Here is a 16,562-nt window from a genome sequence, read left to right as displayed (position 1 = left end):
TTATGTGTAATAATATTTCTTATAAATGATGGGCAAAAAGATATGTAATTTACAATACATATATATTTTTTCTTAAAATCAACTATGTGTTTTCTTTACACCAGTTTATTCTTCTTATTAATATATAATATTAATATTATTAATATATATATATATATATATTAATATTATTAATATATATATATATATATATATATATATTAATAATAAATGATGAATAACATGACTGTACTGTGCAGCAACCTCACGGTGCTTTTGGCGCGAAAACGACGCGGATGCGCGCGACGTTCGATACCTCGATATCTCGATCTCTCGATACCTCGCATGCGCGCGCAGAGTCGCAATATAACCTCGTTTAGTGTTGTATATAACCAAAAAATGACAGAATTATAACAAATGCTTCAAAAAATAATATAAGAAACCTACAAAACACAACAATTGAACGTAATGATTGAAAATGAGGAATATGTCATTACGTAATATATTTTAAAAATATATTTTATACAATTATCTTGTTCAATTATTTTGTAAACAGATCATACGATGCTAAAAATGTGTGTGTGTTTTGATATATAAAATCTATTGTTTTATACTATAATATTGTAAATAAGTAACATCAGTACGATCAGTTTATTCAAAATATTGTATAATAAGATCGATAATAGTATTGTGAATAATTATTACATGATAATTAAAAATGGTAAGTATACATACATATATATATATATATATATTTATATATATATATATATATATATTTATATATATATATTATATTATATATATATATATATATATATATAAATTCATAAATATTAAATATTAGTTTCATTAAATATTAATATATTACTTTAATTTTAATTAATAAATAAATTTTATTCTTTTCAGGCACGAAATGCAGAAAAGGCTATGTAAGTATATCTTTAATAGATTTAATTGAACTAATTAATAATCTACTTCTTTATTAATTATAATAGTAATTATATTAATCATAATTACTAATATCAATAATTAATCTTCAGGACAACACTTGCTCGTTGGAGAGCAGCACAAAACAACGAAGGAGCAAAGAAGGAACAGGAGCGAAGGCCATACCTAGCTTCAGAATGTAGGGATTTGCGCAAAGCAGAAAAATGGAGAATGCAGATAATTCGGGAAATTGCGAAGAAAGTTGCACAAATTCAAAATGCTGGGCTTGGCGAATTTCGTATTCGTGATCTGAATGATGAAATTAACAAATTGCTTAGAGAAAAGCGGCATTGGGAAGCGCAAATAAAAGAGCTTGGTGGACCTGACTATTCCAGAGTTGGGCCTCGCATGTTAGATCATGAAGGACGTGAGGTAAAATTGTAGTTACATTATTAATGTTACTTCCAACCATATCGAAGAATGTCAAAAGCTTTTCAAATATTAATTACAAGGAGTGCAATTGAATCAATCAGTGATGGGTAAGATACATTTAAAATGTATCTCGATACAGATACAGATACGTGTAAAAAAATATATCTAGATACAGATATAGATACACAAATTAAAATGTATATAGATACAGATACTCAGATACTTTAAAAATATCTCAGTTATAATGGTAATATGCACAAAATGTACTGAATAATTCTTTTATCTTTATTAATATTTCTGTTTATATTACGACTTTATTTGTTAGTCTTAACACGTGAAAAATGCCTCAAAGATATCGTCACTCAAATTATTTCATCACGGTACTAAAAAATTTGACCAATGCTTAATAATAGCTCAACCGGTGTTGATGACGTTATGTTGATAACTTGCAGTTTTGATTTTTTAATAATTTAAAGAATTGAAGTATTCAAAAAAATATGTGAAAATGTATCTGCAAATGTATCTGAAAAAAGCAGTTCAGATACCATGTTTTGTATCTAGATACAGATATAGATACTTCAATTCGAATATATCTTAGATACAGACTCAGATACACAAAATGTATCTAGATACTACCCAACACTGGAATCAATATACATTATGCTGGATAATTTTTGGATGCACTATACATATATGTATATATATTTCCTATATTTAATATAAGATGCTTATATTTGTAAAATTATACAGAAAAATGTTTAGATGCACTCTACATATATGATAAATTCTAATAATTGTCTTGATTAAATAAACAGGTTCCTGGTAATCGAGGGTACAAATATTTTGGAGCTGCCAAAGAGCTGCCAGGTGTTAGGGAGTTATTCGAGCAAGAACCACCACCACCCCCTCGAAAAACACGTGCAGAATTGATGAAGGACATCGATGCGGACTATTATGGTTACATGGATGACGATGACGGTATTCTGGTACCATTAGAACAAAAAGCAGAACAAGAAGCGAGAGAAAAATACATTAAGGAATGGACCTCCCGTGAGAAGGAACCAGAAGCCGAGGTTGAAACAACGGCGCAGAAACCAATTCCTTCTCAGCAAGATATTCAGGAAGCGCTATTGCTTCGAAAAAAGAAAGAATTATTGGAAATATATGGACTGGAATAAAGTTTGACTTGAGATATGTTCCGATTGCGATAATAACTATTCGTAAGTTTATTGATTTAATTATATATTAGAATACATTTTTATAAAACGCGATGGAGATGTAATAATTATTGTTAATTTATAAGTACGCGTAATAACATTGATTAAGATAATTAGTTTGTGCAGTAGACATTCAAACTTGAATTAATGTTTATCGAGAAACGGGTGCTGTAGATAAAATATAGATCAAAATCCAATATTATAGTCTGTTTATAATCTTCGCGATCTGGTATCTTTTTCATCATTCGATCTCGTATTTCGCGATTTTTTTGGGCAAATTGACAAAAATACAATGATTCAAATGACATAACGATTTAACAAGTAATCATTTTCTAATCTAAAAATTGTCGCACTCTCTTATTCTCACAAAGGTGTCTCTGGAATGTAACAAATCCATATGTTGAAGCTTGAGATCTCTCAGCTTTCTTATCGTCTCGATACTACAAGCGTCTATCAATTAATAGGAATGTTAAATGCACGTAACATCACTTTTTTTCTAAAAAGAAAAATTCGTGATTTCACCGCATTCTCTTCAGCTAGGGATCGTATAATCCCATAATGCGGTGTTCTAAAATTAAAAATGTATAATGGTGGTCCGATCACTCCCTACATAAATCCAATATTATCGACTTATCACGCAAAACACTAGAAAACGCTGTTGTAAGATTAACGTTATCACAATTACATTACATCAGATTCAAAGAGTTAAAAGGCCTAAAAGTTATCCTGAAAAACTACCCGCTAAAATTCAACATATATATTATTCACATAATATGATTAGAAATCTTGAAACTTTCTCAAATCCAGTTTGTATCTTGTGTAAAACAAATGTTGTTCAGTAATAATCTTACAATCGAGAGATATTAATACTACATCGCATTGATTAATTTACATATTTAAACGTTTCTCTCCTCTCTTCAGCATCGTGCTGTTTATAAACAGACTGTGCATTAAGATATACAATAATATCGCTAGGACTCAGAAGTACTATAACAATATCAATTAACACATAATGCAGCTAAAAAAACTTATCACACTTATATCCTAAATGTGTTTTAGAATCCGTTTTAATCGATTCTATTAGCTCACAGATATAGTTTTTTTACACCTCGTATAAGTACAATTGGAATAATTATAAGAGTATAAAAATCCCTTATAATTTTCTCTCATTATAACATATCCAGTGGCGATTAAAATCGAAAATGTGAATAATAACGCGTATATATATCCTCTTAGAAGAAAAAAATCCAGTTTAAGCTGCGAAAAGAGTTTATAAATGAGATGATTTTCACTGCATCTAGGACTTTGTATGCTTAGAATATTCTAAACTCTTATTTGCAATACATATAAATGCGTATACACAAAAGGAATTCGTACTGCGCGCATAAGGAAATTCTCTTCGTGTCTTAAAGGAGATTTCTGAGTCCCGGCAATCATTTTTTATTTCTAAAACGTAAATGAGACAAAATAGTTCGAGCATGGATTAATAACCATGATGAAAATTTACCACTAAAGGCTTGAAAAAGTCAAGCGTTAAATAATTCACAGCATCTGTTTGTCCGTTATAATCAGTGGCTGGTTTTATCCGCTGATCTGGGGGGTCTCCTAACGATTGTTTGGTCTAAACCCACCTTCCACACTATCAATGTACGTGTATATATGTATATGTTTGTGTGTACGCATTTTTATTACTAATATTAAATTTAAATGATCTAAAAATCGTGCTCAGGTAATAAAGGAAATGTGATTTTCTATAGAGAACAAATAAATAATTTTTATAAAGTTAATAATATATATCAATGGAAATAAACTAATTTGATATAACGTATCGTTAATTATTATATTACAGAAATAACTCTTTCATAAATTAAACTTTTCAAACGCGAATAGATAAATCTTTGCTCTTTAATTTTAACAGTAAATTTTACTTAAAAAAAGACTAATATATAATACTTAATTATTAAAATATTCAATATTGATAATTGTTTCTGTATCATATATCTCTCTTTATATCAAATGAATTTTATGATATCTAACGTGGACATTAAATCCATTTTTAAGTCGTATCATCTCTACTTCTGCGTGTTCTCTAATATAACTTTAGTATGGTGAGAAAACCCCCTTGCTCAAAAATTCTAATAATAATGCATATTTTATATACCACGTGACTACATGATCTAACGTGTATGCATGATCTCGTGTTTATGTTTCTATTTCATTTATATTAATTATTATATCGACTCTCCAAACACATCTGCGTTCACGGAGTGCGTTTTGCGAGTCATTGTGCGTCGTTGAATTGTGGATTTGCTCGTCCCGCGATTTTATTCCACTTCGATTCGAAGTCTCCCTAAAATCATCAATCCATTCTCGAACCATCTCGAGAGATGCCCGTGTTCTTCATTTCATCTTACCGCCATAATCTCTGCCGCTCTAAAATTCGTCCGCTAAGTCTAATCTTTTTTCCCCTTTTTTTTCCAGGCATACCTGAACGAAACGTAAAATAGCGTTTGAAAGATCTTTTAAAGTTAGAAGATTGGTGATTAATTATAAATTAATTGGAGATTAATAAAAATTGCGCACAAATAAATGTAACTGCATATAAGTACAGCGGTTTATAAGCGGTTTTGACAGATGAAAAATGCGGTTGCCATTTAAATTTTGCAAGACAATGTTGATTATAATATTGAGCATCTCAATGATCTCGAGATGGTTTAGCTTAACATTATTGTTAGATATATTAATTATTAATTTATTACACAGCAATAAATCGTTAGTTCTCTCTTAGTAACAACGTCCTTTCCACGTACTAGCTTCCTATTTTTGTGACAAATCTTGGCACTAGACTAGACTGATCTCTCTCTTGTCATTCCCTTTACAGTTACATATATATATATATATATATATATATATATATATATATATGTATATATATTACTAAGCGTGTACGTTTCATTCAGGTATGTTTAAGTTGTGATAGTAAGACTGAGTATCATATTATCGATACTAGGTAGAAATCTAATAGCTAATAATCTCTCAATGTTAAATGCACGGGGAGAACACGGGCTCAGTATTTGTCATATCGATTCATATGAGCAAACACAAGCAAATCGAATATCCGTCGAATGTATGTACAATACATACAATTATATACCGTAAGACGGGTAATATCGACACACTGATACAGTAATACAGCGGTGATTTATGATTTGATAAACAACAAGTATTACTGAAATATATGTATGTACAGCTATAATGAGCAACGTATTCATTGAGAATCACAAAAAATATAAATCAGAAGAGAGAAAATGTATTTTTGACAAGCAAGAACTACTTTTGAAAACTTGATTGTGCGAACTTATAGAATAATAATAATTAATAATTTTTAGAAGTTTACATTCTATAATATTAATAATTGTAGTTTATTTTGAGAAACATTTAAACTTGCAGCAGAGAAATAAAGAGAGCGAAACTTGATATTTTTTAATGTAAAAAATTAAAATAGCATAAACAAGTTCTAAGAAAAAAAGTGATATTCTCAAATTCATTAAAAGTGCTTATTATCGATATTAATTTACTAGTATTTGCTAAAGAAACTAAATTGCTTGGAAAAAAAACAAGGAAGATGTGTCTCAACAATTTCGTTACTCTATAAAAACAATAAGCATAATATAATAATAAATTCACTGTGTCGATGTTATCCAATTTCAGGGTGGACACACAAATCATTCGTTTCTATATAAATTCATCAAATCTCTAAATTCTCAAATTCATCAAATCAGAAATTTTTAGGAATGAAATATTACTTTTCTATCGAATCTCTAAAGATTTATGTAACTTTTGTTAGGCTCTCTCTTTAATGCGAGTTTTTAGGAATATTTTATAAAATTACAAGGGAACTTTTTGCTTCTCCTGAAACTTCGAGTCTCTCCAAAATATTTCCACGAGAGTTTTTCTCGCTCTTGAAATATTTCCAAACTTATTGGAAAGTTCTTTCTTTCTGTGTTGCATGACCACCCTATGTCTTACAATACTATGAAGTCAAAAGATATAACTATTTGTGTATTTTCGAAATGAAAATACACAAATAGTTACATCTCATTCCGCTCGGCCGCTCAAATTTCGCTTACACTTTACGACAATTCTCCATTTAGCGTGGCACGCGGCCTAAAGAGGGTGAAAGGCACAAAGTAAAAAATAAAGACGATCCAGATTGGCTCAGGCACATGTCGAGTCGGAGAGCGTCGTAGCACGTGACAGGACAGGCACGATGAGGCCCGGAGGTGTCGATATCGTCACGTGATCATCCGGGATCCTCGACATCGAAGATTAATAAATCGCACCGCTCCCATCAGCGTATCAAAAAGGAAATGTACTTGGTACATTTAGACAAAGAGTTTGTAACTCAGAGTTTACAGCATTCCAAACAGCATCCCGAACAAAACAAAAGCCCAAACAACTTTGAAAATATGTCTAAAATTTAAGTGACAATTAAAGCATCTCTTTCTTTTTAATACGTGTTACTTAAGATGCCATTTATAGATATTTGTGTAACTTGTCTCTAACAGATGTCTAAAGAACATCTATTCAGACATCCTTTGGTCTTTGTCGCCATTTGTGATTTTTATTTAATAGACATACAACACTGGAGCATCTTTACGCGATGTCATTTGGACAGTTGCGTTGTTTGGGCTCTGACTTATGATTGACAGACCGACTGGAATATTGACTTCCGTTATTTCAACCAGGCAGTACACAACATGTGTGTCTCCGCGCGAGATAAGAGGAAAGAGAAATCTCCTTCGAGATAAAGCCACGAGCAGTTATTCTTTCTCAGAAATGCGCATCTCCGTTTCCCATACTTGTCGCGGCAAGTATCGGTGAAATCGATTTCGCGCTCGAATGGCTGCGTCGAGAATGAATCCAAAAGGAGGCACTCACTCGAGAATGCCTCAAGGACGCAACAGCGAGTGCCAGCGTTGTACTTGCGTCGGTTGCCTAGCCGTCCGCATGTCGTTCCAGTGCTGCAGCTCCTCGGATCCGGAGCTGTTCAGACCCATCGAAAGCCAGCCGATCATCTCTCGTCCCTTTCTACCCATTCCGCTCCGCCGACGATTGTAAATGGATAGGAAGAGCGTCACGTCTCCCAATTGGAACAACGCGACCTATGTTCACAAAAAAAATTCCATATTTTAAGGATATAATTAGATATTAAGGCTCCTAAATCCTCGCCGCGGCTATGTTGGATTGTGACGTCAGAGGCTAAAAATTCTTAGATGCCTCTGACGTCACAATTTCAACATGGTCGTCGAGGAGACAGGCAGAGAATTTTCTCAGAAAATTACCTGAAATATAAAAGTTTCCTTGTAGAGGGGATTCGGCTGGGCGCGCTTTAGACCAGTTTTCGACCGGCCCATCTCGTGGTTGTTGCTGTCGACAAGAGCCAATTTCACGTAGGTGTCGGGTGGTTTCGTGTCGTTTCCGCCTCCGCCGCGGAAATGGGAGCCTTTGATTATCTCCACCGATAAGCGGCCGGTCGTGCCATTATACGCCAGACCGATTAAAATTTCGGCGACGCTGCCACCTTTCATACTGCTGCCATAAGGCGGTATAGCTGTGGAGGCATAGGACTGAACAGACTGCTGGGATCCCGTGGAATCGCTACGAGTTAGACTGCTGGTGGTTCCCCAATCCTGCGCCTGGAAATAAACAATGAACCTCCTTATTCGAATACAATTATTTTCTCGATAATTTTAAGAAATTAATTTCCTTCAAGTTTACTACAGAAAAGTATCTCAACTGTATCCTGAGCATGAATTCACAATATCTATATCTATATTATAATTGAAAGAGATTTTAAAATGGACTTACCGAAGAAGAAAGCGGCGGTTGAAGAGTCAACCAAAGAGTAGTTTCCAGCTGAAGATTAATCTGACCAAAGGATACCCTGGCCTCGCCCAACAATCTCTCCCGACGCATCATTCTACCACCCCAAAGGTATACCCTTAGCCGCACTCCCATTGCGTTCACGTCTTCTGGATTTACGCGAGGAAGTAAAAAGCTCTCCATGTATTGCGGCGATGTCCCTTGCCGAACTCGAGTCTTGCGTCTTTGCTTCTTTGATGGCAGCAAGACTAATCGTACCTGGCTGCCGCCGATGCCGGGGGGATAATTTCGTCCTTGTAACACGTGAACCTAGCAAAACAATTGTATTTCAATTGTCGCGCAATATTCATAATATAATATAACAAGATAGAAAATAATATAACAAGAATAAGAGAATATAACAATAATATAATAATATAATCATAACAATAATATAATCATAATATAACAAGAATAAGAGAATTTTAAATGCTTTTAAAACTTATAAAAATTAGGAAATAACATTTTCATTCCTGATTAAGTTTTTTAAGTAAATGTGTAAATAAATAAATGATAACAGTCGAAATGGTAATCAACTAATATCAAGTTATAATTTAAGATTGACGTTTGTTTTAAAAAAGATACAAGAAAATATAATTATAATAGAAATAATAAAGATAAATATAAATTCGAAATAATAAAATATTGGATATAATTATACGAACTGTCATCTCGCGCATTGGGGCATCGTACATGAAAGCGACTTCCAGACTACCAACTTCCTCGGCAGCCATCGTCCCCATTGTTGTGATGGCATCGTTGGTCGTCGATTCATTTTGCTCGACTTCTATCTCCTGCTCTCTATTGTCGAGTATAATGTTAGACGCCCCAACTTCTACTACGCACTGAAGATATGAAAAAAAGCGAGAAAGAAATACATGTATTGCATCTTGATTCGCTTGGAGCAATTTTTCTTAATTTTTCTATAAACAAAATCAAGAATTCACCTGCTGCTGATCCGTTGGAGAGTGTTCCTCGGTGCAGCTACTGGAAGTGGTCCCAGCATCTACAAATCACGATTATTAAGAAAATTCATTTGAATAAATACTATTATATATATATATATATATATACTAATTTCCTTAATTATTGTTGATTTATATATTTTGAATATATTTTTAATTAGTTTTATTTTCTTAATTTTTAATTTTCTTACTTATATGCGCATGTTATCAATATTAATTATTGCTTATTCTTACAATTCTACTTTATTGTTATTTACTGACCTACGATAGTTGTTGGTCCATCTTCTGCTTGAATAGTTAACGTGTCCGGTGGAGGATGTGAACGCAAATTTAATCGTCGGAGAGCGTCTTCCTCCGAATCGGAACTGGTTTCCGGATCTGTATAGGAGAATGTCTTCCCTAGGAAGCAGATATATCGATTATTAGGAATTATTTCTTATGTTTATTCTTCGCTGCGCAAAGAACCGAGCATTTCTTTCAAAAATTTAGCAATTATTCGATGCAATGAATGATTTATGGATCCATCCATCCGTCTTTCAATCTTAAAATTTATTTAGGAAATTTAAAATAAACTCATAATCTCGCAAGAGGAGAGAGAGAGAGAGAATAAAATTCAAATAAAATCGAAAATTTAGAAAGGGATGAAAATTTGCAAGAAGGGACCGGAACGGGGAGATCGATATAAATCATATACCTATGTTTTTCGAGATTTGAGATGTGGAGCTGTTGGTGGACTCACAGAGGGGTACACAGACTCCGCCGAAGAGCGCCGTGGAGGATGGCGGCGTGAAGCACCACTTCCGGGATAAGTAGAGGAAAAGGGCCAGCAGTAGTACTACGAAACCGGCAACGGCACCCAGAACTGCAGTCGCTTCCACAGGTACTGAAACATCCCCAAGAAATATTATTAGATTTAATATTATTCAAAAATATTTTATATAATATATATAGAAAAATATTTTAATTATTCAGAAATATTATTAAAAAATATATTATTAAATATTATTAAATTTATTATGATTCATGCAACAGAGTAATTTTGTAGATCCCTCTTTTTCTCCCTCTTTTCTCTCCCTTTTATTATACATGTGAATTTTTTAAATAATTGTATATATAAAAAAATCCAGAACAATATTAAAATTATAATTAAAAGTATAATATTTTTATTTTTATAATTTTTTTATTAATTTTTATGAAACTTTTAATTTTTACCGCTGTAAATATTCAGCAGGGTTGGGTAAGTTAATGATTTTTTAAAACTAAGTTGAGTTAAAGTTAGTTGGTTATAAAATAAGTTGCATGAACAAAAAATTAACTCGGTTAAAGTTAAGATTAAATTAACTGAAGTTACATCAAAAGTAAATTTTTAAAAACATTATTTATATTAAATTAGATTCTTCTAAAATTTATAATAACAAAGAAATTTTGATTTTTATATAGAAATATATCTTTTGATAATTATAACTGATGACAAATAAACATAAAAATTAATAATACTTTAATTAAAACAATACGTTTATAACTTATAAAAAACAATTATGATATTCAGAGATAAAACAAATTAAACTTATTAGAAAAAAAAATTAATACATTTTAAATTAACTACGCTAAGTTAAAAGTTATTAATTTTTTTAACTTTTAACTATTTAACTAGTTAAATTATTACCCAATCCTGATATTCAGCCATACGTAGCGTATAAAATCCTTCTAGTCATTGTATACAATTGAGAATCATCATATACATTCTGTGTACATAATAATGAAAAATAAATAAAGAAGGATAAGAAAAAAAAAATTTCTTTTTTGTGGGTCTTAAAAGTCTCTCTCTCAGAAAATTAATTCTAAAGAGTCAAAAGATATCTTCTTCTACCTAATGTGTTATAATATATATTTTAATTTTTTTTTTTCACTTAAAATTTCAACCCCGAGGCTAATGTATATAGGTACCGGTGTATCATATCGGTTGTCGTATCGAGCGCGTTAACGCGACGTCGACATATTACGCCGTAATGACCTGGAATAATTTATTATCGCTCCAGTTGACACAAACTACCTGCGACATGGAATTGCGCAGCGTCGCACGCACGTTTAACGCAGTCGATCGTAACAATAAAAAAAGTCCACGTCTCGGATATCCTCCCACCTTTTCCTGGAAAAATCGCGACCTGAATTCCAATGAATTTTTCAACGCGCCCTTCCTCGACCATTTTGACTCCGGAAATTCGCGGAATCCTCGTTCCGACAATCGTCAGCCCGTTTCTCGGAAAATCGGAGAATCCGCTTGCGCAATGCGGAGGATTCTCGATCATTCGAAACTTCATCTCTTTCCCCTGGATATTTTTCTCCCATCTCGAAAATCAATGTCGAAGGCAATTTCGCTCGCGGCTATTAATACGGATTCCCAATTGACGTATCTGCCTTTCAACGCCCTAATAAAAATAGGGAAAAGAGGAGAAGGCGAGCGCGAAGGGAAAATGGGATTTTCTCTATCTTTCTTTTTTAAATTTAAATTCTCACGATTTATACCGTCCTCGTCTCGAGGACGCTCCCTCGAGCGACCCTCCAGACCAGGCGTTCTCGGCTACTCCGAGACTCGTCGCGCAGCAGGATGACACTTAAGTCCGAGCGGACATAGTGGACTTACCCGCCAAGAAGTGGTCTGATCCAGCCAGAATCATGCTCGACCGCGGTGTCGCGTTAAGATCCTTCCTTAACGTTCGGCTCTCGGCGGCGCGGCCGGGGTTGCCTCTCGCACCGGAATAACGAGACGCATCATTCGCCTCGGCTGTCGCCGGGCGTCCTCCCGTGACAGAAGCGTGGCTGGCTGGCTTCGTCAGCTAGCCGCACAATAATACGTGGGCGGGGGTGTACACACAGCACTCTGTTGCTCGGACCGACGCGACGACGTGCGCCTGCCGCACCGAGACCCGTCGTACACGCATGCGCGCTCCGCCCGCCTCGCTCAGGCGCAGTTACGTCACTACTGTCAGCTGACACCTGTCACTGGCGGCGCGGCGCGCTGCGGGAGAAGGAAGACTCCTCTCTCTCTCTCTCTTTCTCTCTCTCCCTCTCTTTCTTCCTCGGAAAAGCTTTGGAATATTTCCTGTTGATTTGACCTTAGCGAGGATTATCGAATCTGACAGCTGTCAAATTTGACGTTTCATCTTACCGTAGAATTTGTCGAGTAATTAATTGTCAAATGATGATTTTCGTTCGGAGGCGACCGAATATAAATGTCGCCGCTTGTATTGACACTTTCGGAAGAGATGGTGCTTCTTCCTTCTCATCATATGCGCAGTTGCGACTGTTCATTCATGTTTGGAGAACTGTACGATGTGTGGACTTCGTACTCTCGCACTACGTTTTCCCGAATCTAACCTAGAAAAAGAGCCGCCACTTACGCTCGCGAAAGGAATACTCTTGTAAATATATGTGTAAAGTAATTTACGTTTAAGGTAATTTTTTTACAAGATTTTTCATCCCAGATTTAGCAGAAAATATGCGCATTATTTTACTTTATTCAGACGAAAGTGAATATTTCCTCGGAATGTCGAAGTTGAGGTTATATAGTCATTTTATCACAAATTACGAAATTTTAATTATATTCTCAATATTTTAATATAATTAAGCTACAATTTTCGATTATATCGATGCTGTCAAATTTTCTTGAAATAAAATTTGCTCGAAATTTGAAGCACTTTTTATCTTTGACAATTAAATATTTATTAAAAAAATGATTCAACTTGAAATTTATGAGAATAATTTATTCACTTTCTGCCAATTCTCTTGAGAAATATTTTTATATTAAATTATTATCATATTGCTTTAATGTAAAAACATTCAATAATTTTAGTTTTTATTCTGTTTATCAAATAGGAGAAAACATAATGATGAACTGCTTCACTATTTTGCAACTTAAACAAAGATCTGCAATTTTAAACAGAGGTCTAATAGAGCAATGTCTGAGGCAATATCTAATGTGTCAAAGCAGACTCTACGTCGTAGAAAGTAAAAACCGTTACAGACATTGTATCAATACAAAAGACCGAGCAATTCAAAGGAAAACATGGCGAACACGTATTTTGCAGGATATTAAACATACGAGAAGAAAAGTAGAAGAAATCATTGAAAAAGAAAATATCTGGACGATACCCAATTTGCTTTGTATGGGTCGTATAGTGACATCGCCATTTTTAAGTTATTTGATCTTATCGCAAGATTACCAGGTGCGATTCAATATTTTGACAAAGATATTATTGCTAAAATTTATCTCATCATCATGCAATATTAAGTTAAACACAAATATATTGCAACATAGCGTGAAATTCAATTTCTAATTTGTTAACTATTAAATGGATTTTATTTAGATTTTATTTAAAATTTTTTTCTATAATTAAAATAGAAAAATGTGTCAACTATAATTCCTTTGCAATTGAATTTTGCTAGCATCTATAATTGTTCTCTATCATATTATAATAGTTATATTTAAAACTATTTTTCTGCCATGGCATAGATAGCGCTATGGCTGCTTGCATTTGCAGGAGTCAGTGATTTAGCAGATGGATGGATTGCACGTACTTGGACATCGCAGGCTTCTAAACTTGGAAGCTTTTTGGATCCAGTGGCAGACAAGTTACTCGTGGGCACGTTATTTCTCTCTTTAGCATGGGTCGGTCTGATACCTGTTCCACTTACTTGTCTTGTTGTCTCACGTGATGTTGCTTTGGTGACTGCTGCATCTTACATTAGATATCGCTCCCTGCCTCCACCGGTATGTGTACTATATATACCTATTAATTCCATTATACATTTATTTAGCTCAATGAATTAAACATGATCTTTATAATTTCAGAAAACCTTGGCAAGGTATTTTGATCCCACACACGCTACTGTACAATTAGCACCAACCTTAACGAGCAAGCTGAATACCGGAGTGCAATTGATTCTGGTTGCTGGAACACTGGCTGCTCCTATTTATCACTTCGTAGACCATCCAGTTTTACAATATCTCTGTTACATAACAGCATTCACGACTATTGCAGGAGGTGTTAGTTATCTGTTGTCAAAAGATACGTATAAATTATTAACGAGAAAGAAGAGAACTCAGACTCCTTAAAACTAGACTGTACAGCATCAATATATTATATATACAATGTAAATTATGTAAGAATTTATTGTTTGCATTATGTGATATGTATTACTTTTGTATTATTATATCTGTACAGAGGTTAAAATAATAATGTTCTTATTTTTAAAATTTAAAAAAAAAGAAAGTATATATTACTCAAATTTCTTCTATAAAATTTTGCACAGTCTAGTATTTGATACACAGATTTATGTAAAGAATGATCCTTTTGGAGTAATAAATTTTCAATATATATATTATAGAAATATATTTTACAATATAATATTTTATATTTTATTTTATAATATATAATATTTGCAATATTATATGATTATCATGCATGTTTGTATTTTTTTGTGAAATTATTTTACTGAAATTGAAATCTGCGCATGCGCAGAACAGATTTTCTTCCGCGATGCTTCTGCGTGAAGCAGAATCTGCGTCTCTTTAAACGTGGCCTTGTAAATATATAAATAAAAATATTTATATATCGAACAGACACCGTGTGTCCAAAAATCGCGATTAAAAATATTGTAAGGCAAATGAATCGCAAATAACTCGAAAAGATTATTCGGTGATTCAACCTGATCTAACTTTTTAACCTCTGCATGTAAACACGAGAGTTTCAGGAGCGAATATGAATCCCACGCAAATATTTCGGAAAACACTGACGTGTTTTACGATCGGGAGAAGGAAATTACATATAACTGCTCACTCGTCCTTCTACGAACGAGATCGAAGATCAGGCTGGAAAATAGTTTATGATAGACCACCACCGCAGCAAAACTTGAGCCTTGTAGGCAGATTTCGCGAAGGATGCCGGCAGTTCAAGGAAGAGTTCGGTATCTGGCTGGAGGAGAGGAAGGAATTGATGAAAATGGATCCTACTATTATATACAGGACGAATGAAGTGGATGTTGTGTGGCGATTCAAAGGGGACCCAAAATCCTTGGATCAGTGGGTCACCACCTGTGACAGCGATTATGAGCAAGGCTTTTCAACAGCTAAGTAAGTATTAATAATACTTATTTATATATAAATATTATATATATATATATTAATATTTTAATATATATAATTTATATAATTTAATATATATAATATATATAATACATTTAATATATATAATTAAATATTTTAACTATTAATAAATATATATATATATAACATTTATATTATATGTATAATTTACTCATTTTACATTAGTAATTTGTCATCTTGCTTCTTTTTTAGATTAGAATTGTCTTCTACTGGGACCGGCCTATTTTCTGGCATATTAAGCACTCGTTTGCCCAAAGACGGTAGAGTAAAAAATGCTGGCTACTGTAATATTACCTCGGTACCTAAAGAAAAATCCTTCAAACGCGAGGTCCGTCACGATTGGACGCCATACACTCACCTAATTCTTCGTGTCAGAGGAGACGGCAGGTGTTACATGCTGAACATTTCAACCAGAGGCATATTCGACTTGATGTGGAACGACGTGTATCATTATGCCCTTCATACCAGAGGAGGACCTTACTGGCAATACACTAGGATACCATTCTCCAAATTTATCTTCTCCAGTAAAGGCAGCACGCAGGATGGTCAAGTGCCCATAATGCTGGGTGAAGTCGCAACTTTTGGAATTTCGATATCAGACGACGTTCCTGGACACTTCAAATTAGAAATAGATTATATTGGTTTGGAGTGTGATGAATATCACAATGAAGAGTTTGCTTATGAATCTTACAATTTGGCAGGAGTCAGATTTTAATTTTTACATACAAAAATTAATGAGATTCGCGTGACCTTGTTATTCTCTACACAAATGGAAAGTGTAAATAGAAAATATGAAAAAATATGGATTGTACAGTATGAATAATAAACTTGTATATAATTTATTAATACGTCCATAAAAAGCAAATTAATTAGTTTTCCTTTATTTTATCACTTAGCGGAAACACATTTGTTAATTATAATATTTAATTATAATATTATAACATATAT

The 16,562-nt window shown here is 33.5% G+C and overlaps 4 protein-coding genes and 1 long non-coding RNA gene across 6 annotated transcripts; 3 read left to right on the top strand and 2 right to left on the bottom strand.

Moving 5' to 3' along the window:
* Nucleotides 1–335: 335 nt before the first annotated feature.
* LOC114939073 (pre-mRNA-splicing factor ISY1 homolog) lies at nt 336–4,266 on the top strand. Its single transcript, XM_029313307.2, has 4 exons — nt 336–700; nt 889–911; nt 1,023–1,341; nt 2,157–4,266. The coding sequence occupies exons 1-4, from the start codon at nt 698–700 to the stop codon at nt 2,517–2,519; spliced, it is 708 nt and encodes a 235-aa protein (XP_029169140.1). The 5' UTR covers nt 336–697; the 3' UTR covers nt 2,520–4,266.
* On the bottom strand, nt 2,538–12,831 carry Syt14 (Synaptotagmin 14). Of its 2 annotated transcripts, none has more exons than XM_029313304.2 (8): nt 12,093–12,831; nt 10,188–10,331; nt 9,710–9,847; nt 9,431–9,489; nt 9,149–9,328; nt 8,430–8,753; nt 7,904–8,257; nt 2,538–7,723 (listed from the first exon to the last, which is right to left on the bottom strand). In XM_029313304.2, the coding sequence occupies exons 1-8, from the start codon at nt 12,124–12,126 to the stop codon at nt 7,511–7,513; spliced, it is 1,446 nt and encodes a 481-aa protein (XP_029169137.2). In that variant the 5' UTR covers nt 12,127–12,831; the 3' UTR covers nt 2,538–7,510. The 2 variants fall into 2 exon arrangements, with proteins under 2 accessions (XP_029169137.2, XP_029169136.2); XM_029313303.2 differs by having other exon boundaries at nt 10,143–10,331; nt 12,093–12,830.
* On the top strand, nt 12,506–14,607 carry CLS (cardiolipin synthase). Its single transcript, XM_029313306.2, has 4 exons — nt 12,506–12,903; nt 13,325–13,674; nt 13,962–14,219; nt 14,301–14,607. The coding sequence occupies exons 2-4, from the start codon at nt 13,336–13,338 to the stop codon at nt 14,562–14,564; spliced, it is 861 nt and encodes a 286-aa protein (XP_029169139.1). The 5' UTR covers nt 12,506–12,903; nt 13,325–13,335; the 3' UTR covers nt 14,565–14,607.
* On the bottom strand, nt 14,074–14,734 carry LOC146724085 (uncharacterized). The gene is made up of 2 exons (XR_014924214.1): nt 14,357–14,734; nt 14,074–14,238 (listed from the first exon to the last, which is right to left on the bottom strand). It is a non-coding gene; the product is annotated as an uncharacterized LOC146724085 (long non-coding RNA).
* Nucleotides 14,735–14,965: 231 nt separating this feature from the next.
* On the top strand, nt 14,966–16,460 carry CIA30 (complex I intermediate-associated protein 30). Its single transcript, XM_029313250.2, has 2 exons — nt 14,966–15,581; nt 15,807–16,460. The coding sequence occupies exons 1-2, from the start codon at nt 15,211–15,213 to the stop codon at nt 16,327–16,329; spliced, it is 894 nt and encodes a 297-aa protein (XP_029169083.2). The 5' UTR covers nt 14,966–15,210; the 3' UTR covers nt 16,330–16,460.
* Nucleotides 16,461–16,562: the final 102 nt, after the last annotated feature.

Source organism: Nylanderia fulva, unplaced genomic scaffold (genome assembly GCF_048542155.1).
Source record: "Nylanderia fulva isolate GAGA-0341 unplaced genomic scaffold, ASM4854215v1 Scaffold15, whole genome shotgun sequence".
NCBI classification, from domain to species: domain Eukaryota; kingdom Metazoa; phylum Arthropoda; class Insecta; order Hymenoptera; family Formicidae; genus Nylanderia; species Nylanderia fulva.
Note: the sequence above shows the minus strand (reverse complement) of the source record. Positions and strands in the feature narration are given on the sequence as shown.

Excerpts from the sequence above, each read along its gene's own strand:
- CLS (XM_029313306.2), top strand. The coding sequence starts at position 13,336 with ATGATGAACTGCTTCACTATTTTGCAACTTAAACAAAGATCTGCAATT. Across the intron at positions 13,675-13,961 it reads TCTTATCGCAAGATTACCAG|ATAGCGCTATGGCTGCTTGC; the intron begins GTGCGATTCAAT and ends GCCATGGCATAG. Across the intron at positions 14,220-14,300 it reads ATCGCTCCCTGCCTCCACCG|AAAACCTTGGCAAGGTATTT; the intron begins GTATGTGTACTA and ends TTATAATTTCAG.
- LOC114939073 (XM_029313307.2), top strand. Across the intron at positions 912-1,022 it reads CGAAATGCAGAAAAGGCTAT|GACAACACTTGCTCGTTGGA; the intron begins GTAAGTATATCT and ends ATTAATCTTCAG. Across the intron at positions 1,342-2,156 it reads TAGATCATGAAGGACGTGAG|GTTCCTGGTAATCGAGGGTA; the intron begins GTAAAATTGTAG and ends TTAAATAAACAG.
- Syt14 (XM_029313303.2), bottom strand. The coding sequence starts at position 12,126 with ATGATTCTGGCTGGATCAGACCACTTCTTGGCGG. Across the intron at positions 10,332-12,092 it reads ATCAGACCACTTCTTGGCGG|TACCTGTGGAAGCGACTGCA; the intron begins GTAAGTCCACTA and ends GGGATGTTTCAG. Across the intron at positions 9,329-9,430 it reads CTCCAACGGATCAGCAGCAG|TGCGTAGTAGAAGTTGGGGC; the intron begins GTGAATTCTTGA and ends TCATATCTTCAG.
- CIA30 (XM_029313250.2), top strand. The coding sequence starts at position 15,211 with ATGAATCCCACGCAAATATTTCGGAAAACACTGACGTGTTTTACGATC. Across the intron at positions 15,582-15,806 it reads CAAGGCTTTTCAACAGCTAA|ATTAGAATTGTCTTCTACTG; the intron begins GTAAGTATTAAT and ends CTTCTTTTTTAG.